The sequence below is a fragment of the Lutjanus erythropterus genome, chromosome 16 (assembly GCF_056507025.1).
Source record: "Lutjanus erythropterus isolate fLutEry1 chromosome 16, fLutEry1.hap2, whole genome shotgun sequence".
Taxonomy (NCBI): Eukaryota; Metazoa; Chordata; class Actinopteri; order Lutjaniformes; family Lutjanidae; genus Lutjanus; species Lutjanus erythropterus.
Window position 1 is genome coordinate 20,437,813 of NC_139332.1, and position 22,491 is coordinate 20,460,303.

Here is a 22,491-nt window from a genome sequence, read left to right on the forward strand (position 1 = left end):
AAACTGTGCAACAGTTCCATCTACTGGACAGTTAGAGCAGCACAGCAGTCCTGCTGTATAAACACACTAACCATGAGAGTCTTAAAGTGGGAAGCATTTAATATAATCTGTGTATATAGGGCCTTTCTATCACTATACATGACTTCGGTTAGAAAACCCTTGGAAGTGACACAAAGTTTTTTGAAGACCAGCACCTCAGGGCTTTTTTAGCCCACAGCTGTCAGAGTCAGGCGGTAAGCAGTGGTAGATGCATGAATGCACATATTGTCTGCTTCACTCCCCTCATTATGAATTTATGGAAAGCATGGCAAGCAGGGAGATTCCCTTCAGGCTACTGTTTTATACTGTACGCTCTCAGAAATACAGGAGAACGCAGGAGAATATCAATACAAACTCTGTTGCATACTAGAAATCCTGCATAATGTATGTTACAAAGCTTTTTTTAATTAATCATGTATGAATTTCATAAATTTTAAAGTGTGATATGACTTCCATGAATGATTGATACCCATACAGTAAATTTCCTGCATATGGACATAAAATTTAAACAAATACTGCTCTTAATGAGCACAACCTTACAGCAGCCTACAGAGAGCAGTGAAAATTAGCTCCACCCCAACCTCCTACAAAACAGAAATTATAATGCTGCTTATGTGTTAATTTGTTGGTAGTAATAATTCAATAATAGTAATATATATGTGTATATATATATATATATATATCTGAAAGAGGCCATTCTGCATTATGGGAGGCAAACTATTGGTAGCTTGTTTTAAGTGCATTTTGTTCAATATACTTATATAGTTACTTCTACTTAAGTTCAGTTTTAAGTAACTTTAGAAATTATGGTATTACGGATTTTAATACTCCTATTTTACTACTGCAGTTACATTTTGGATCAAATATATTTAAACAAAACATAGTCAGCTCATAAAATATGATGTATTAGACCACCTAACAGTACAAAAAGTCACTAAAAATGGCCTTCACCTTCATCAAAATGTGTGCTAATTCATCAATAATAAACAAATAATATAACTGTACTACTACACATTGTGATGAACACTGACTTTTAGCAGACTTTAAGTATGTATGTTTGTAATATTTAAGTTTTTGTACATGAGTAAACTTTTGAATGCAAGACTTTCACTCATAATGGGGTATTTGGACATTATGTTACTAATTTTGCTTGTGTAAAGGATGTGAGTACAGTACTTCTTACACTTTTTCATACATTTGAAAAAGAACATTTATGCTTAAAAAACATTTATCTCACAACTTTGTGCTGAAACATTCATGTTAAAACATCAACATATAAAATATGTTTTAAGAACCCCCACAGGATTAAAAAATTCATTACAGCTGCACTTCTGTAAGTTACATTAACATTCATGTATTCACTTCAACATTCAACATTAATTGATTTGTGTATGAAACAGAGTTGTATACTGTATTGATATTTTTATGCAAGTAAAATATCTAAGTGCCCTTTTAACTACTGTTTCCTAATTGATTAAATGCCTTTCTTGAGCTCTGTGAATATGTGGTTAGATTTGAAAGCCCTATTAATTCCGGTAATTGAATCTAAATTTGTGGGGTAAAATAATACAAAAATGTAAGCGAATTAATTCACACATAACGTGTCGTCTGCAGTAATTTATTCTGCTTATGTGGCAGCATAGTGGTGGACAGCAGAAACCATCCCCAAGATAATTGATCCAAAACAAACATTAATTTGTCGCGAAATCTCGCGGAAATCTCGCGGTAAAAAATGGACCACTCTGATTGGACTAGAACGCCCAACTGTCGGTCACGCGGGGGCTGGGGTTACTTGGCATTCTGGGACACAAACAGTGGTCGGTATGAATAGCTTTAACAGCGACAACAGCAGCAGCAGCAGCAGCTTCCACTGTGGGAGAGGAAGGGAGTCGACGAGAGAAACAGTAACACCACCCAGCTAGCAGAGGAAGAAAGGAGCAAACTGGTTTTTCATGTGCGGATTTATTCGTCCGGTTAGTCGCTCTGTTACCTGGGAGAAGCGGAAGAGGAGGCCAGCTACGGCGGTTGACGGCGGACTTTATCCACGCAGAGAGTTATTTAGCTAAGTTAGCTTGCAGTGATTTATGCTAACGTTAGCTGAACGGGCTATGCTGGTGGAGTCGTAAAAGTTGATGTCCTTGCACCACTTGGATTCTTGTCATCCCATCCCGAACAAGTGCGGGATTGTTATTGACAGCCACGTCCTCCATCCATTGACTCTACATTGTCCTGAGCCGAGGGGTGACAACTCTGAATATGGCGAGTGTTTCAGACAGAGACTACAAAACTGGCACTTTTAAGTCATTGCAGTGGCACATTGCCCAGCTAGTGTACCCAAGATAAACACTGTTATTAAATGTAATGGCCAAGGAGAGTGGCGGATTTTACCTTTATGTCTCAGTATACACTTGCATGGCAATGGGTTACCACTGCTGAAGCCATCTTCTTTTACGTTCATAAATACTTGCTTCTGTTGGAGCTAGACATGGACTTGAACTGGATGTAAAGACTGTGTGGAAATCTCAAACATCACAGCTGTTCATCTCAGCCCTGCTGCTGGTGGTCCCCTAAGGTTATTTAAGGGCACAAGATGTCAATGTCAGGGTCCACGACTGTGCAGCTCTTCACCAAGCTTGTGAAGCATGCTGTGGGCAAGGCGCAGATCCAGCTGAACCGCTGGCTGCAGAGGACTGCCACAGAGGAGTGTGACAAAATTGACATCCTGATATGCAGCGCCTTTGACGAAGCAGGGACCGCAGGCATAGGGAAGTCAGATGGAGACCCTGAGGTTATCAGCAGCGCCACAGCGGGGACGACCTTCAGCAGCAGTGGAGAGTTCAGACACCCGTGCTGCATCACCACTTTCTGCTTCAAGAGCGCCCTGCTGGCGTGCATCCTGACCGCTGTGTGCTTCTCCTCGGTGGCTCTGGTGCGCCAATACCTCAAGGACCTCCTGCTCTGGGTGGAAAGCTTGGACAGCCTTGTCGGAGCCCTGCTGTTTATCGTTGGTTTGATTATCGTGTCGTTCCCATGTGGATGGGGATATATTGTTCTAAATGTGGCAGCTGGCTACCTCTACGGCTTTGTGCTGGGCATGGGACTAGTTATGGTGGGAGTTTTAATAGGGACCTTTATAGCACACCTGGTGTGCAAACGACTATTGACTGACTGGGTGCTGAACAAGGTGGGGAACAGTGAACAACTCAGTGCTGTCATAAGAGTGGTGGAGGGAGGAAGTGGACTCAAAGTTGTGGCCTTAGCGAGACTCACTCCCATACCTTTTGGGCTCCAAAATGCAGTTTTCTCGGTGAGTATGAAAACACTATCACCAGCTTTTCCTTAACACTTCAGTAATTTTGTGATGTCCATTGTAAAGTTATATGGGTTTATAGGGACTGTTACCCGAAAATTAAAAAAATGCACATTTTTTATCTCCGGCGTGTAGTGCTATTTATCCATCTTGATTGTTTTGGCATGAGTTGCAGAGTTTTGGAGATATCAGCTGTAGGAATGTGTGTCTTCTCTCCCTAGTAATGGAATTTGATGGCACTCAGCTTGTGGTGCCAAAAATACATTTGAGAAACTCAACTGTAGTGTCTCTAACCAGAAACCATGATCTGGTTACTCACAGACCTTGTTGTTAGCAGTTTCATGTATGAACTATTTTCTCTCTACCGAACTACACCCACCCTCCCTTCTGCTCAGTCATATGGTTGGCAGGAGTAGTTTGATAGAAAGAAAACAGATCTTACATGAAACTGCTAACAACATGGTAGGCATCTCTACGGATGATATATCCAAAGCTCTAGATGAATAAATAGGAAAAATATGTATTTATTATGGTGTGACTTTACCCTTTAAGCAGAAAGTTCACAGCAATGGACCAGCCAGTAGCAGAGGTCATTCACCCACAGGAGAAGGATGAACAAATCAATTGCCGCAGTTTGAAAATCAAGCCTTTTTATTTTAAATTGAAATTATTTCTTTGGTGTGAACCCAACCTACCATACAGGGGGAATCATAAGTAGCCAGAAGTCAGTCCCAAGGAACAGGCAGGTGGTAACACACGCAGATACATATAATTTTAGTTGTGATGAATTTTGAACTTTGAACATAGTAGTTGATCTGTTACTTCACTGTTTCAAGGCAGGCTACAGTCTAAGAGCAGACATGGAAATGTAAGGCCAGTCCCCAGAGAAAGGAAACTCATTCCTCTTGTAGATAGCACAAGTGGACCTGTGAAATGGAATCTGCTATAGCCTAAGGACATCAATTATTTTATCAATTTGAACTATCAGTATCACATTTTTAAGTCCTAGTTTTGGGTTTTCATATTTTGAGACATATTTTTTCAACAATAACATCATGCTGTCGACCAAATCATGGACAGCTTTTTTCCTATGAGGTAAATCTAAAGTCATTGGTCATGGCAAAAAACACCACATGACCTACATTATAAAGTACATTATAATGCTAAGAGCAGCATCAGGATATTGCTTTCAGCTGCACTCCTACACTTAACCTGAGGCCCTTGACCTTCATACATGGCATGAATAATTTATACTCGCTGATTACCCTTCTCAGTCAACTCATTGATACCTTCAAATAGTAAAAGCCTTGAGGGGATGTGTCATTGTATAGTAGAAAATCAGCTGGGAGGTCATGCAACATGAAAAAAAGTTATGCCAGTTGTATTTGAATGATTAATGAAGAACACTGTCCTGAGGGTAAACTTGATGTTATGTAGCCATCTAGGTTTAGATCTCCAGAGTAGTAGAAGCAATACTGTTGCAAAAGAGCTCTCCAATAGCAGCTGATTATACAATATCACTCACACTGAGCTGGAATTGTCTCACCAGTGCCACATTTTCAGATTGAATCCCATCATATAATTGTCTTACATTAGTCTGTCTCCTAAAATGTTGACACGGTTGTTTACACCAAATATGGAAAGAATAAGTAGAGATAAGTAGAGATTGACAATTATCAGCCTGACTGATAACGGCTCCAATAGTCAGCATTTTTAAGATTATTGGAGTCTAATACAGCTGCCTCTCTGTCCGTAGTCCACTCTGTAGTCTTGCTTGGTATCACATCCCTACCTGACTCTTAATATCTTGATGTATAATAATACATTAAAATTGTTCATAATAGTTGATTTTATATCTTGTATTAATAATCTGAATATGCAAACAAACTAACTAAAGTTATGAAGTAGTAGTAGTAGTCCCTGCACTTCAGTGGCTGCCTCCAGCCAGGGACCACAGATGAACATTAGCTTTTAGCTATATCTTGTACAATACATGTGTAGCCTAGTAGCGTAGTAGCCTAGTGGTGTAAAAACTAGCATACAATATTTGATTCCAAAATATAATAGATTATTATTCTAAATTTTGACACCAAGTCTGTAATTTTTACTGCAAATGTATATTATGTACAAATATCAGTTATCTGTGTTCTTGATTACTAATTATTGGTATCTGGCCTGAAAAAAACACATATCTGTCAGTCCCTTATAATAAAGCTGTAAAATTGGAGAATGTGTCAATAGTTGTTACTGCAATGTTCTGGAGTAGCACTAACACCAAAACAGTATCAGGTTTTGCACATTTGAAAACTGTCTCAAGTGGTGGCTGCTTGTATCCTCTGTATATGAGCAAGTAACTGCAGAGTTACAGTTACGGTCATATGTACAGCATATCGTCATTTATACATAAACATTTAGACCTGACCAAGATCTGGCTGGATGAAATGTGCAAACATTTTCTGAGCTGAGATATGAGGTTGGTCAATGGATTACTTAAAATGCCTTATGTATGAATAGCTTGGGAAAGGATGAAGTCAGCACAAAGAACAAAGTTCAGTTTCTTGTAGTTCAGTTTGAATATAGCCTACTTGAATAACACCCTCCTTCAGAAGCAGAATACACATTTTAATGCTGCCAGCATGCCGAGAAGTGGCTGGATTAAACTGCAGTCAAAGCCGTCATCATATGCAATATTTTATAGATTCAGTTTTAAGTGAATAGTGATATTTCCATGCCACTTAACTTGAGCTGTTTTGAATATTGCGTTTTGTTAATGGAAACCTATCTGGTGAGAAGCGAATAAAAATGGTGTTAAAGGCAGAAACCAACAGCAGCACAAATATCCAGAAGTGGATGCAAAGTGGGGAGCTTGAAAGGCATTTATAGCTTACAGCATGAAGGAGTTGATGCACAGGCCTGAGGCAGAAAAAGGAAAAAGAAGATGACGTAAGTGAGTTTCACAAGCTCAGTAATTGCATACTGCAAAACTAGTAAGTTTTCCGGGGTGACTGATTTACTTAGACTTTTCTCGCCTTTGGCTTTGGCAACTGACAATTCTATATACACACAGTCAAGAACACCTGACAATAAACGTCCACCTTGCAAATCAGAGCTGTATTGACCCAACTCCAGTAAATTTTGAGGCCATATAGGTTTTAGTCTCGATTTCAGCATATTGAAAGCTGTTTCTAATAATTTGTGTGTGCTCACCCATTAACATGCAGGGGTGGGACCTTGTTCAAAATAATGTAACTTAAAATAGGACTGTGTGATAAAGCTTCATATCAGTCGATATTGATAATTTCTAATATCCCACCATTATTAAAGACTAGGAGAAAAAAGATTTTAGAATTTAACCACTGTATCAAGACACTCAACACACTCAGGTGGAAATAATAATAATAATAATGTCATCAATGTCAGCTCTCACTTTTGCACTCCATGGTATTTCTGTTGTTGATGGTGCAAATAAACCACACACCTGTTAAATGATTGGCTTTTTGAGGGTCACTCATGGCACACTCCATTATCAAGGGCTATGATTAGTTGTTCATGAGCCAGGGCCTCTGCAGCGGCCGTGGGTTCGGCTCCCGCCCGTGGCCCTTTGCTGTGTGTCATTTAGTGTTAATATTGTGAATGCACAGTCAGCCCTACTCACAATATTGAGAATCTTTGTCAAAAATCTTTTTCATATCACCTAGCCCTAAGTATAGTAAATGTTTAGATTAGCCATGCTTGTTTTAGTTTAATTGACCAACAGTCCATGCCCAGAGATATTCAGTTGACTATCACATTTGACAAACAAAACCATCAAATCCTCTTTTTTGAGAAGCTGGAAGCAGCAAATGTTTAGTTTTTTCTTGAAAAAACTATTTATCAAAATAGTTGCTAATAAAGTTTTTGTCAGTTGATTAATCTACTAATTGTTGCAGCCATAGACAGTTGGTGGACACTTAGATGGAGCAGTTTGCCCATTATTTATTACTTAAGACAACACTCTCAGATCAGTAAAAAAAAGTGGTCTGTAGGTACAAGAAGTGCTGCAGGCAGGCATTAAATATTTGTGCTGCATGACTGATCGGTTGTTTTTTGAAAAGCATCTCAGATTCAAATGCTTGGGGTGTGACATTAGAGTTGAACAGTGGCACAGAGATTTTAGTGTGAACCGAAAAAATAGGTGTTTAGAGTCGGGAGCAGGTCTGTTGGAGTGCTCTTGAAAATCTGTGAAAGTTTATTTGTGAATTCATTTGAATGGAGGATAAGGCTGAAAGAAAGTCTGTTCCTCAATTGTGGACGTTTGCGTCACAAACCCTATGAACGCTTTGAATTGTGGCTTTCAGAAACCTGTTTTTCCACAAGTTGTTTTTTCAAGGTGCTGCGATGGGTACGCTTGAAATACATCTGTGAAATAAATTTAAGCTCCAAGCTAAGTAATGTTAACCCCTTTACTTCTACCATGTTGGCGCTGATGTGGTAGGAGTAAAAAGGTGCAAAAGTTAGGTGTAAAAGAGGTTAACATTAAGGATTCCTTTGTATTAGTGCCACACTATGGTCAGCAGTTCACCTGTTAAAAGGCTTCTTTTTCCAACAGGACTTACAAACCAAGCAGATGGTCTTTCTTTGCCTGACTGACTTAATGGCTCCTGTTTGACGTGGGTTCATACTTTCAGCTTCATGGTTGGGACATAGCTCTGTGTTCAAAGGTTGAAATGTCCCACTTAATGCCAGGATTGTGGCTCGAGCTTTAACAGTAGTTACAACATTGAACTATGCTCTGATCTGCCGAGGTGAAAACGAGGTGTCAAAGTCGAAGGGACAGCGTTTTACACTGTGTCGTCCAGCTGCTGCCACAGTCACTGGCATTATTGGTGCTCCACCATCAGTTTGCCAGGATGAAATTAAAAGGCTGGCCAATTGACAGCCCTGTAAAATGCTGTTTTTGAGCTTGCTCTGTGTCATTATCTACAAGCAAATAAACACTGTATGTAAAAGGACGCCAGCTTTGAAGCAGCTCAAGCACAACTGTTACAAAAATGGGTCATGTTTGGTTCCACGCCAGTTTGCGTTTGTCATATTTCTGTTGGTTCATTTCAACTTATGACAGCTGTTTGTCTTTGAAAATGCAGCTCATCTGTGTTTGAGTCATTGTGATGACATTTAAGATTGTTCCCTATGACATATTGTAAGTACAGATTCTTTGAGGATTTTTTTCTTTTGTTGTTGCCAATGCATCAGCATTTGGGCAAAGGGTTGGCTTCTTATGAGCTGTAATGTTTCTTTGAAATCCTATATCAAAGTCCTGATTTACACGCTTCTTTTATTGAGACATCATTTTGTCTACTTCCTGGATTTCAATTGCAATTAACTTCTGTAGCTAGCACATTTTTAAAAGCATCTTTAATCAATATTTTGATATGGTGTATAAAATGACAATGTAACAACGCAAAAGGAGTCACTTGTACAGAGAATTACCATCCGAATCTGCAGCTCCCCTCAGCTTTACAGAGATTTATAGTGTTTCAGCTCATTGTTTAGCTGTTTGTTACTGTTTTATTTCACACTAATACAAAATGATGAGTGCTGAGAAACTTAGTGTTCTAATAGCGCTGTTTTTAACTGTAGCAGGCATCTGTTTTCAGTGAAAAAGCTCTAAAAACTTAAAAATTACTTGAAGGCAAACACAGAGATCAAATGATTTTCCTTTGCAACACCCTAAGGAAATCCTTATAGCGATTTTATACAGCTCATTTGTTTGTAAAGCATTCTTAGATTAAAAACTTAAGGGTCACCGTAGCCTAGTGCTTTTATGCAATGGTCACAGCAAAGGGATTTCCACCCGGAATTGGTAAAGACCAAAAACAGAGCTAAAAGAAGAGTGAATATTGGACTTGCATTTGCAAGTTTGCCAGAAACACAACTCTAAATAAATCAAAAATAATTTAGCTCCATAATTGCAGGATATGTAAACAAGCTGTTTTCTAACAAGTTTGCAAACAACCCATTTGCAGTGATTATGCCAATTTTTTGCCAGTTTACAACTTGTTTCTGCTTCCTCCAAGTGGTCAATAAAAAACAATTTTGCATGTTTAATTACTAAACCATCATTTAAAGCTGGTAAAAATGGACAAAATCTGTCTGTAGACTCCTCACACACAAGCCTCAGTGTGAAAGTCTTTTCTTTTCCAGCTGGTGAAGTGAATGTCAGTGTGCAGCCTTCACTGGGGAGTTTAACCGGCCCTGCCAAAAGCAGGCTAATAAGCTGAATCCCCCAGTCCGCCTGCTTCCTCTGCTACATTTTCACTTCCTGGCCCGGAGGGGTTTCAAACCCAGCTCAGCCTCTCACTGTGCACCTTGTAATTCATCTTACCTGTAGGCTCGTTATTAAGCCTTGCTGATATTGTATCTTTATGATCTTATTCTCAACAATAAAAGGTGAAACTAGCTGTGGGTGGGTACTTCTACACCCATACTGGCTCACAGTGGAGTTATGTGTTGTCTGCTCTGCCCTTGGTAAGCACTTTCTGTGGATGAGGAGGCTACATTTCACCATGCCCCCCGCTTCTTTCTGCTGAAGTGGATGGTGCTACATTATAGCGGGTAACCTAAAACGACACACAGACTGCAGCAGTTAGCAAAACAATAGGACAGCTCAGGAAAAATGTTTTAGCCCTTTATGGACGAGGTGGACATATTCAGGTCTCCATGTAGTGTTTTATTACAGCATTATAACCTTTAAAACTGCTCGCTGGCCTGGCTCCATCCCTCTTCTGTCATGATGAGCTGATGAAGCAGTTGGCGAATTCATGGTGTGATTTACATGACCCTATAGTTTGTGCAGCCTGTAGATAGGATAATTATGCCTTTCATTACAAAGGGTAAACCGTGCTGGCGTCCAAATAAGAAAAGGGATACAGCATCACAGAGGCAATCCTGAAATTTACTATGCAGTCCAGATACCCCCACCTCGTGTTTTGTTTACGAGCTGAAACTCAGACCTGCATTGCTGCTGCTCTGAATAAATCAGGTCAAGCCTAGGATGGGGTGTTTTTTCACTTGAATTTGCAGATTATCGTGATACACAGGCTTGCAGGAGCGAGTAGGAGGTTCAGTGGGAATTCTCAGCGCGGTTATAAAAATACCAGTGACTAGCCTTTCTCTGGTTGTAAGACAGCTGCATACATGCTCTGGGTGGGAAGAGACTTCAGTGGACATGTGCTTCACAACTCAGGGATGATGATTGCCGAGAGAAAGGGAGTGCATTCCTTTTCTTCTTCTGCAGCTCTTGCAGGCTCATATGTCATTTCTGAGAGATCAGCTGAAGGCATTTGGATTGTGTTGACACATGATGTGGACACATCAGTGCTAATCTTTCAAGGGGAGAGGCCTGTTACATGATTGTATGGAGGGTAAAATGCTCAGCTAAACATAGTGAAGAAAAGCAGCTTGTTAACTTTCGCTTGATTAGCCAGGTTTTGATAACGTCAGTTTCCTATGAAGTGTAATCCAGGCTCTTATCGGCATGTAATGTGATAACAGAGGGATCTCTCGCTGTGATGAGGCACTTCTTCTGAACCTAACAAAAACGTTTTCCATCCCTGATAACATTTTGGCACAGGCAGTGTCTTGCAGCAACATGCCACAGCCCCCAACACACACCACGATCAGACACAGTGTAGTCACAGTGCACACAGTGCCAAGGTCACATCCTCACACACTCGGCACAAACACACATTGGCTTATGTCATCACTTAATCAAGGGATCAAGAGTGACAGCGAGGCAGACACTTGTTTTATATTTATGTGGTTGTAATGAGATATGAACTGAAACACTGAGCTGGACGTTTGATGGTATGTCAAAGTTCAGAGTAATTACATGAGATGATTTTTAGAATTTATTTACCAGATCAACTAGGACATTGCAGATTTTGAAATGAATACATTTTTATCAACAATTCTGTTGTAGCTTGTGACTTTTGGGCATACTTTTTCTGCAAAACTCTGGTACTTTAATAGTTGACTTAACTGACTAACTGTTGCAGCCCAACACATAAGCCTCACTAAGACAAGAGAGTCATTCAGCTACTGTATGCATTTTGGGAGGCAATTGTTTTCTCAAAGTGTGAATTGATTTGTCCTGCACTCTGTGGTGGAAGTAAGACTTTACTTAAGTAAGAGGCACAAGTACAATAATGCAAAAATACTCTTTTGCAAGTCCTACAACAACCCTACTTAATTAAAAATATAAAAGTTTGATAGGCAAATGTACTTAAATTGTTAAAAGTAAAAGTACTCATTCTGCAGTAAATGTGCATTTTAAAGGGAAATTATTAGCCAATATATTACTCATAGTTAGATACTGATGCATTACTGTGTAAGGCAGAATTTAACTCTTATTTCTTACCTTGAGCATTTATTTTAGTCCAGTAGTTCTCAGCCTGTGGGTCACATGATAAATCTGAGGGGTCATAAGATGATGAATGGGAAAGGGAAGGAGGGGAAAAAGTTTCACTACATAAATCTGTCTGTGTTTGATCATTTGACCCCTGTGCTTCAAACAGTCATTTAAATCAAACCATGTGAGAAGTTTGGAAGGGAAATGCCTCTTTGGTGGAAGAGAATAGTTCCATACTCGTAGCCATGATGCAGAAAAATGTTTTTCTCATTGTTCTGATATGACAGTCTTCTTCAGAGTTGAAACTACTAGCAACATAACTACACACTGTATTTATGTCAGGGGTCACAAAGAAAAAAGGTTGGGAAATGCTGGTTTGATCTTTAATCATGTGTTGCTTTTGATTAGCTTGTCATGTGGGTTTAATGTAAAATATTCATCTGAAAACCAACTGCAGCCATCAGATAAATGTAGTGGAGTAAAAAGTACTATATCTTCCTCAGAAATGTAGTAGTGTGGAAGTATTAAGTTGCAAAAAAAGGAAATACTCAAGTTCAGTACAAGTACCTCAAAATTACAAACTTACCAAGTAAATGTTAGAATTTTTGTCAACCTGCTGTTGCCAAGGTCAACAATGAGTTCAATCTCAATTCTACAACTTTTTGTGTGCTGAAGGGAAAGCTGGAGGAAATTGGCAACAATATGAAGCAAAAAGAGTGAGGTTCAGGTAGCTGGCTCTTTGATCTGATTTCAGTTTTTGTTAAATTTCAAATCTCTTAACTCTTGTTAAAACTTTCTCTTTATTAGCAGTTGGAAATGTACAAAACATTTGCATATCAAGTTTAAGTTCATAGATTTTATTTGTAACTTGTGTTACCTCACATTTTTGAAAGATAAACCTAATGAATTCAACAAGGGAAGTGCAAGGACTCGGACTCCACAAACAAAATCATAAATTGATTCAAATGAAACTATAAAACTACTATACCTCCCTAATCTTGGATTCTTACAAGTGAATAGGATTGGATGTTGGCTTGTTGTTGAAATATGTTTTATTCATAATAATATAATATTCAATAATATAGTTTTTCTAGTGTGCTTGAATGTTTACAGTTTTTGTCATACAGTTTGTAAGATGTCTCTATTTTCAGATCACAGACGTGTCCTTGCCAAACTACCTGGTGGCCTCCTCTGTGGGTCTGTTGCCCACTCAGCTTCTCAACTCCTACCTGGGCACCACACTTCGCACCATGGAGGACGTCATTGCTGAGCAGAGCGTCAGTGGCTACTTTGTGTTCAGCCTGCAGGTGAGATATGAATATACTCATTCCTAAATGTCATGAAACAACCATGGGTTTCACATTTTGCTTTGCAGAGGTCTTAAAATATGTTAAATTGCATGTCTGGCTTTAACTTTCTTTCACTGTTACTTTGCAGCAGGAAAAACTTGATTTTTTATTTATTTTTTTATTTTTTTATTTTTTTTGAGCCAAGCTCTGAGTTTGTCGACATTAGTGACAAAGAGCTCTGGACCACACCCTCAGACTGAAATGTTTCCTTGCTGCATCTGTTTTTTTTTTCACTCCATTGTATTTAGAGGAGTCTTGTCTACCAAGCCTGTCAAACCTTATCCTAGTGCTAATGCATTGACGTCTGTGCCTCCTTTAAGTCTTTCATTACGTAAATGTCAGGAGTAGGAATGCTAAGCCTCATGTAGATATGTCAAATATGCCCACAGCTGGGTTCAGCTCACCCGCAGGTCATTTGAAGCTGGCATCACATCTCCAGCACCTGTTCAGCTTCATGTAATCCTTACAGGTTCCCAGGGGTTAGGGGTCCCTTCTGAGGGCAACATGTGACAGATTCACAGGGGTCAGAGGTCAAGGGTCAGTTCAAGACTAAGCAGATATCAGTGTTTCATACAGAACTGAAAGCTTCAAATTAAAAGAGGTAGATAAACACATGGAAGTATTTTTTTAGCACTGCTGGTGGGGAAACTGTCTGGTCGAGATGATTAAGCCCAGTTATTTCTTACTGCTGTTTACCAACCAAAATACACGCCATACGTGCACAAACATTTATTTTTGTCAATGACAAATATAAGCAAACAAACAGATATGAACAATCTTGAAGAACATGAAGTCTTTCTTTTTTATTTTTGGGCAAGAATGGACCAATCTGATTCACCTGATGGGAGTCAGGACCAATACTGACCAGACATGATCTATTCATGTTAAATATATTTCTTTGTCAACTCAGTTTTTCATACCATAGCAATCTTGGCCTCATGTCACCTTTAAGGAACGCTGACATTTTTGGATGCAGTAACTGCCCAGTCTAACCAGTCTTCACTGGTTTCCTGGCAACTTCCCAACTTAGTATGACACATGATCTGCCATAAAATTATAGTGTCTTACACAGGATATGGCGTATTAATCATTACCCTTTAGACATGCTGGTAAACAAGTTTTGTTAATGTCGAGCAGACCTAGGCTAGCTGTTTCCCCATTTCCCATGTTTGTGCTCAGCTAAGCTAGCTTCAAGGTTATCGTACAGATATGAAAGTGGTATTGATCTTCTCGTCTAACTCGTGGCAAGAAAAAGAATGTGTCAAATTTTATTGCCCAAGATCACAAATCACAGTGGCTTTACAGTCTGTACAGCCTTTGTCTCCCGCTATCCTTAAACCCTTGATTTGGGTAAGAAAAAAATCCCTTTTTAAAAGGAAAATAATTGGAAGATACCCCACAGAGGAGGTGTCTCTCTCCCAGGACAAACAGAAATGCAATAGATGTCACGTGTACAGTACAGACCAACAAATTCACATTTTTACATTACATATTATATAGAGATATTGCTGACAATATTTATGATAAATGTAGATTATACAATGCATGTGAAGAATGTGGAAAATTTTACAGTTTTTATGTTTAGAAATAAGATAGCATTTTTATCGGATCAGGTATTAGTATTTACCCTGAATTAGTCTCAAGAGAGAAAAAGTTCGATCAATGCTACCCTACCTACCAACATCTGTTCAGGAAAGATAGTTTGTAACTTAATAAGTAGCAGACATTTTTCTTAACACAATACTGGCACTTTTCCTGAAGTTTCTTTTTTCTTTTCAAATCAAGTTCATTTCATCACCACAACAAAAACATTTAAACCTCAAAAATGACAGTGACAACAAAAATAAATAAATTTTTACTGACAGGAAAGGGGAATCTGTTCTATTCCAAATGGCAATGTCTTATATACTATACAATAACTTAAACTCATGAATGGTAACTGTTTTAATTACAGTGGCATCTGTGACTTTTTATTTTTGTTTGTTTTTGGGTTCTCTTTTACTGCGTATTTGATTTTTTTGTTTCTTCCTTGCACTAATAAATGAACTGATGTATATACATGTAAGTTACGTAATTGTATTTAAAAAAAAAACAAAAAAGAATAAACAGAAATTTAAAAAATGACTACACGAGGGACTAAACCTGAAACGAATGCTGTGTGCAGCTGTGTTGAACACACTTTCCCCTCTGTCCTCTACAGATCATCATCAGCATCGGCCTGATGTTCTACGTCGTTCACCGGGCTCAGGTTGAGCTCAACGCAGCCATCGCCGCCTGTCAAATGGAGCTGAAGTCGTCGCACATGAACGGCTCCTCCACCAATCACAGCAGCTTCACCTACTGCAGCAAGAGAGCGACAGCCGGCGGTGGGAACTGCATAAACGTGGTGTGACCACCAATCGACACGTGAGGCATTGAGCTTGTGCGACTTGGTCACTGAATTGTAAGACTGCAGAGTTGGAGGGAATCCGCTGAGTTTAGACGGTGTCTGAAACATGTTGGTGGTTTATCATTTTCAGCATCATGTCTGACCACCCTGAAAGCCTACGTCTTGAGTCGGTACGTGTTTTAGACGTGTGGGACCACGCACCTTTGAAGAAACGGTGCTGATGGAAATGGTTTTGCGGTACATCATGTTGGGAGATCTTGTTTTATTTTTTTTTTTAATTATTGTCATTAAGGTACTTAATAACATTTACTCTTTTACAGGAGATGTCAATGAAATGATGATGTTTAGTGATATCTGGTGTGGCTGAGTGAGTCATTAAAAAAACATAGCGAGGCTTTAACTGCCTGCTAACACTATGAATGTGCAATCTGGAGCTTTCTAGAGAACCAAGGAATTGTTTTTCCATTTTCTGTGTCAAAAGAATGCCAACCTATGCACCTTTCTTTCATACTTCATCTGTTTTTGTTTTATTTTATGATTTGTCTGCATCCAGTGCTAATTCACAGTACAAATAATAAGGGCATTACTCATGTTTTTTGAAAGATTTGGCTGTTTAGTCCAGTTCATTTGTGTTCAAGTGTCTTATTTTTGGACTTGGAGGGAGAAGCATTTACCGGCCGCCTCTCTGACTGTGTGATTTCTGCTGGCTTACGACCACGTCAGCTGAATTTGGCCTTGTCTGTCCGGAGATCATTTTAGCGCTTCTGCAGTTTTGATAAGAGCAGCTGGAGAGGAGAGCAGATTTCACAGCAGGAGACTCAGGAATGTTTGTGCCAGGAAAAGTTGAAGTGCGGCGTTATCGGCTCCTCAGCAGCACAGCCACATGTTCTGCTGCGGAAAGATTCCCACACTGAACTAAAACCGAGATGTCAAGCTTGCCTGTAAATGTTTATAACTCACTTTGATTTGATATTACAGTTGTTTTACCTTTTTATTTGGCTGTGAGATTATCCATTGGGATTATTAATTTAGTTTTTGCTTAACAATTCTGTGCAATACAAAGAACAGTAACAAAATGGCATGAATGTCCTATTTCAGTGCTGAAACCAAACTAATCAGAAATGCTCTCATGCATACAGAATAACACAAACCTACAGCTGTGTTTATTTAAGGTTTTACTTACATTTTAGATGAGTAAGCTAGATGAGATGATAAAGAGGATCTTATTTTTTATGTGCCATAATTTGATAAAGTTTATCAGATGCCATGACACTGGCCCCACCTGAGCTGAGGCTACACTTATGACTTATTTTATTACTTAATTTTGCTGGTAATTACAGAAATTATCTGTGATTTTTTTTTTTGCGTGTGTTTTAGTTCTTAATAATACAACAACGAAGCTCTCATGAAGTAGGTTCTTTTGCACAGTCCGCTACTACAGACAAACGTTATTTTCATATGGAAGTGTAACTAGGAAGGGGTTTGGTTGGTCAAAAGTTGAAACTGATGTGTCTCAGACGCCGACAATCAAACACAACATGGACACTATAAGAGATGAATGTGATAATACTTTTTATTTTTACATGAATTATTGTGATGCTGCTCCTCAGACAAAGTCTGAACGAGGAATTATAAGGGCTCCTATATGAAATATCCATCTCTATGTTCCTGTATTTGTTCACGAAAGCCTGTTTTTTGTAATGCTGGCACAACTTTATGTTTCTCATTTTAATTTTTGTACTACTGTTTGCCAGATTTAATGTCCTCCCAAACACATTCCATGCTGTCAGTCCTCTGAAAAGCTGTAGAGTTTATTTTCATGCTAAATGTTGGTTGAACGGGCCCCTTCCTGTCTGAATTTAGCAATAATGTTTGAAAGCAAAAAAATATGATAGAAGTCCGACCAATAAGATCTTTAGCCAAGTGTTGGGAATAGCTGTTTACTACCAGTGTTAAGCATTTTTTCTCTCAAAAGTGAACAAAAAACTGCATACGCATTATTAGTCGATCCATGTTCCACTGTAAGGTTGAGTATCAATATTCCCAGGTTTGTGTTAGTGTGTTCAACCTGCCTGTTACCTCCCGCTGCCTCTGACGGACATTTCTGCGCTGCCAATGATGTGGATTTACAAACATCTGTGATCAGAACAGCTTGTAGCACCTTCTTTGGAGAGTCCCTAAACCTGCTGATCGCGTGTTGATGTTTAGCGATCAGCCTGTCAGTCCCGTCACTTCTGAATCTTCTGAGTCAGATGTTTCTCCAGTTTCTTACTTGAACTGAAAGTTTATGTAGAGAGAATTGAGTATATTTTGTGGCTGCGAGATTTATAAAATTTGCGGTCACACTTTATTTTACAGTACACCATTAAGCCATAACAAGTTGTACTTTGTATTAAATTAGACATAGTAATATGTTCTTTATTAGACAGTATTAGACCCTTTGTTAGACTTTCTTTGAAGGTAATCAGAGACACATTACAAAGGAACTGCACTATAAACTTAAGTGAAGTCTGCCACTTGAGACACACCTTCTTTGGTTTCTTCTTTGACAGAATAGCCAAGACTGGTGCCTACTTCTTGATCAAATCACATCTACCTACAATATTTCAACACATCTGTGCAGTCACCTGTAGACAAAATTTCCCTCTACCTCTATAATTTTGGCCTTTACTTGGTAAATAGGAAAGTAGCAGTTACGGGAAGTAAAACGGGTTACAGTTTTGTTGTAATGTGTCTCAAAATATCCCCTAAGAAACCCTAATAAGAGTCTGACAGCAGGATTAAATACAGTTTAGTTTACAGGACAGTTGCAATGTGTTCCTGATTACTCTCTAATAAAGGGTCTAATACAGTCTAATTAGGAGCATATTGTTTCTAGTTTTTGACTAATTTGATACAAAGCACAGCTTGTTATGTTTTATCAGCATAATGTTAAATAAAGTGCGACCAAATTTGCTCATCACTCTCACTTTCTCACTTTTTAAAGGCGTGGAAATAAAATTTTTCTCAGTTCCTGATGCGAAAATGTTGTAAATACACAAAGCTTTCACCTGACAGCAGCGTCCCTACCCTCCAAACAAAGTGTGATTCGATGAAGCTGTTCTGCTCAGATATAGAAGAAGAAGATACACCATGTTTGATGCAAAAATAAAAAAACATGAAACTCAATCGGCCACCGTGGACACACTTTATAATATTTTAGTCTCAACTGGGATTTTGAGAACTGGAGATTGTGGAAAAATGAGCAGTTTTACAGTAAAGGCTTTGGTTCTTCCTAGGTGGGCTCTACTTAACTTAGATATAGTTATGCAACAACTGATTCCTAAGGGAAGTATATTTCATAGACACCCACACAAGACCTGGATCTGGGATGTAACTGCACACCTGAACTGTGCCAGAGGAGTACAGTGTGAGGTCATTAATTTAAAGGGTCATGTTAAGGGTCTCGTTTGGTGCTATGAAATGCAATACTTCCCATCTGTATCAAGTGCATTACACATATGCTGTATTTTGTAATACAGAGAATTTTACAGTGTATAAATATTGATATTTATCGCTGTACAATGCTTGTTCAGTGTTATTTATGAGAGAGAGAAAATAAAACCTGTCCAACTTTGTTACAAAACTTTTGTTCATTTTTTTTTTTTTAGCTACACTGTTTTTATTACAGATATTTAAAAAACTCACCTTTCATGAAAACCTAAAGGGTAACTTGGTCAGTTGGCGCTGTATTTTCCCATGTTTGTTTTGTGTCAAAACGGTTCTTGAAATGGGTCCAGTATTGAGTGAGACCACTGCAGCCAGTAAAATGTGCTGCAAAGGAATCTGTCAGTGTATGTCCACTAAAAGTAGGTATTTTGCCACTGACAGACTCAGATTGTTATTCTTAGTGTCGACAAAAAGGTCTGTCTCTGCTGGGATCTTTTCCGTAATGTTAAATAAAGAGAATTATCCTTTTTGTTTAACCAGGAGCCGTTTTATTGCTCTCATGAAACCCACAAAACTCCCTTTACAAAAACAGGAATTTTTATCATCCTCACCTTCATTCAAACTTGATACAAAACAAACCATTAATTCACAGGACGGTCATCAGAGAAGCAGCGAGGAGAAAGGAGCATGTAGAGCCAGAGTATTTTTCATATCCAGCTCAGTGAATCAAGGATTTGTTTTGACCAAACCAGTACTGGGGATTGTTGGGACAGTGGAAAGACGAGCCAAGACGTTTTTGATGTTTTATTTTGTTTCCGTCAAGTTTGAATGAAAAAGATGATGATAAAATTACTGACTCTGTAAAGGGAGTCTAGTGAGTTCAAGTTTAAACAATAAACCAGTTGTTTCAGGTCTTAAAATATCTATCTCTGTAGCGATCATTTCCATAATTTTTTCAGACAATTTAGTCTTCATAGTCAGACTAACTCAAACTAAGATCACTATAAATTACAATCAATCAAAATGACCAAAAATTTGTTTCCTTGTTCCAACTTCCAAAGAATGTGACAAAAGTTCAAATAATCCGTTCCTCCATTTGCTGTACTAACAAACCTCAGTCTTAACCCTCTATGGTGCACATTATGATGCCAGTGAGGGAAAAAATGTCTGGAGTGTTTTTATGTCTCAAAATAGACTAAATAAACATAATCTGAAGAATTTTTATTTTTATTTTTATTTTTGGAAGTTTTTGGGGTTCGTTGCCTGTAGGCAACATTGTACCATAATGGTGCATAAGTGAAAAAGAACGTTCCTTTTCCAATTTGAACATTGTTTATTTCATAAACATATGCAAAAATATTCAATAACATCCAGAAGTCACAATTCATTTTAAATTTTAAATTAAAAAGAATTATGAAAAGAATTTAAATATATATGTATGTATGTATGTATGTATGTATGTATGGTCATATATATGTATGTATGTATGTATGTATGTATGTATGTATGTATGTATGGTCATAAGTATGTATGTATGTATGTTCATATGTATGTATGCATGGTCATATGTATGGCCATATGTATGTATGTATGTATGTATGTATGGTTGCATGGTCATATGTATGTATGTATGCATGCTCATATGTATGTATGCTCATATATATGTATATATGTATGCTCATATGTATGTATGCTCATATGTGTGTATGTATGTATGTATGTATGTATGGTCATATGTATGTATGTATGTATGTATGGTCATATCTATGTATGCATGGTCGTATGTATGTATGTATGCTCATATGTATGTATGAATGCATGGTCATATGTATGGCCATATTTATGTATGTATGTATGTATTCTCATATGTATGTATGTATACATGGCCATATGTATGTATGTATGCTCATATGTATGTATGCATGGTCATATGTATGTCTGTCTGTATGTATGTATGTATGTATTGTCACATGTATGTATGTATGCTCATATGTATGTATGTATGTAGGTATGCATGGTCATATGTATGTATGTATGCATGGTCACATGTATGTATGTATGTATGCATGTATGGTCATATGTATGTATGTTTGTATGCATGGTCATATGTATGTATGTATGCTCATATGTATGTATGTATGTATGTATGTATGTATGTATGCTCATATGTATGTATGTATGTATGGTCATATGTATGTATGTATGTATGCATGGTCATATGTATGTATGTATATATGTATGTATGTGTGTATGTATGTATGGTCATATGTATGTATGTATGGTCATATGTATGTATGTATGTATGGTCATATGTATGTATGTATGCTCATATGTATGTATGTATGTATGGTCATATGTATGTATGTATGTATGTATGTATGTATGTATGTATGTATGTATGTATGCTCATATGTATGTATGTATGTATGCATGGTCATATGTATGTATGTATATATGTATGTATGTGTGTATGTATGTATGGTCATATGTATGTATGTATGCTCATATGTATGTATGTATGTATGGTCATATGTATGTATGTATGTATGTATGTATGTATGTATGTATGTATGTATGCTCATATGTATGTATGTATGTATGCATGGTCATATGTATGTATGTATATATGTATGTATGTGTGTATGTATGGTCATATGAATGTATGCATGGTCATATGTATGTATGCTCATATGTATGTATGTATGTATGCATGGTCATATGTATGTATGCTCATATGTATGTATGTATGTATGTAGGTATGTATGGTCATATGTATGTATGTATGTATGTGTGTATGCTCATATGTATGTATGTATGTATGTATGTATTTATGTATGTATGTATGTATATATGTATGTATGCTCATATGTATGTATGCTCGTATGTATGTATGTATGTATGTATGCTCATATGTATGTATGTATGTATGCATGGTCATATGTATGTATGTACATATATATGTATGTATGTATGTATGTATGGTCATATGTATGTATGTATGTATGTATGTATGAATGCTCATATGTATGTATGTATGTATGTATGTATGTATGCTCATATGTATGTATGTATGTATGTATGTATGTATGTATGTATGTATGTATGCTCATATGTATGTATGTATGTATGTATGTTCACATGTATGTATGCATGGTCATATGTATGGCCATGTGTATGTATGTATGTATGTCTGTATGGTTGCATGGTCATATGTATGTATGTATACATGCTCATATGTATGTATGCTCATATATATGTATGTATGTATGCTCATATGTATGTATGCTCATATGTGTGTATGTATGTATGTATGTATGGTCATATGTATGTATGTATGTATGTATGTATGGTCATATGTATGCATGCATGGTCGTATGTATGTATGTATGCTCATATGTATGTATGTATGCATGGTCATATGTATGGCCATATTTATGTATGTATGTATGTATTCTCATATGTATGTATGTATACATGTCCATATGTATGTATGTATGCATGGTCATATGTATGTATGTATGCTCATATGTATGTATGTATGTATGCATGGTCATATGTATGTATGTATATATGTATGTATGTGTGT

At 37.7% G+C, this 22,491-nt stretch overlaps 1 protein-coding gene across 1 annotated transcript; it reads left to right on the forward strand.

Annotated features, from left to right (window-relative positions):
* The first annotated feature begins 1,851 nt into the window (after nucleotides 1–1,851).
* On the forward strand, nucleotides 1,852–19,101 carry tmem64 (transmembrane protein 64). Its single transcript, XM_084739700.1, has 3 exons — nucleotides 1,852–3,346; nucleotides 12,890–13,045; nucleotides 15,288–19,101. The coding sequence occupies exons 1-3, from the start codon at nucleotides 2,630–2,632 to the stop codon at nucleotides 15,477–15,479; spliced, it is 1,065 nt and encodes a 354-aa protein (XP_084595826.1). The 5' UTR covers nucleotides 1,852–2,629; the 3' UTR covers nucleotides 15,480–19,101.
* The last annotated feature ends 3,390 nt before the right edge of the window (nucleotides 19,102–22,491 follow it).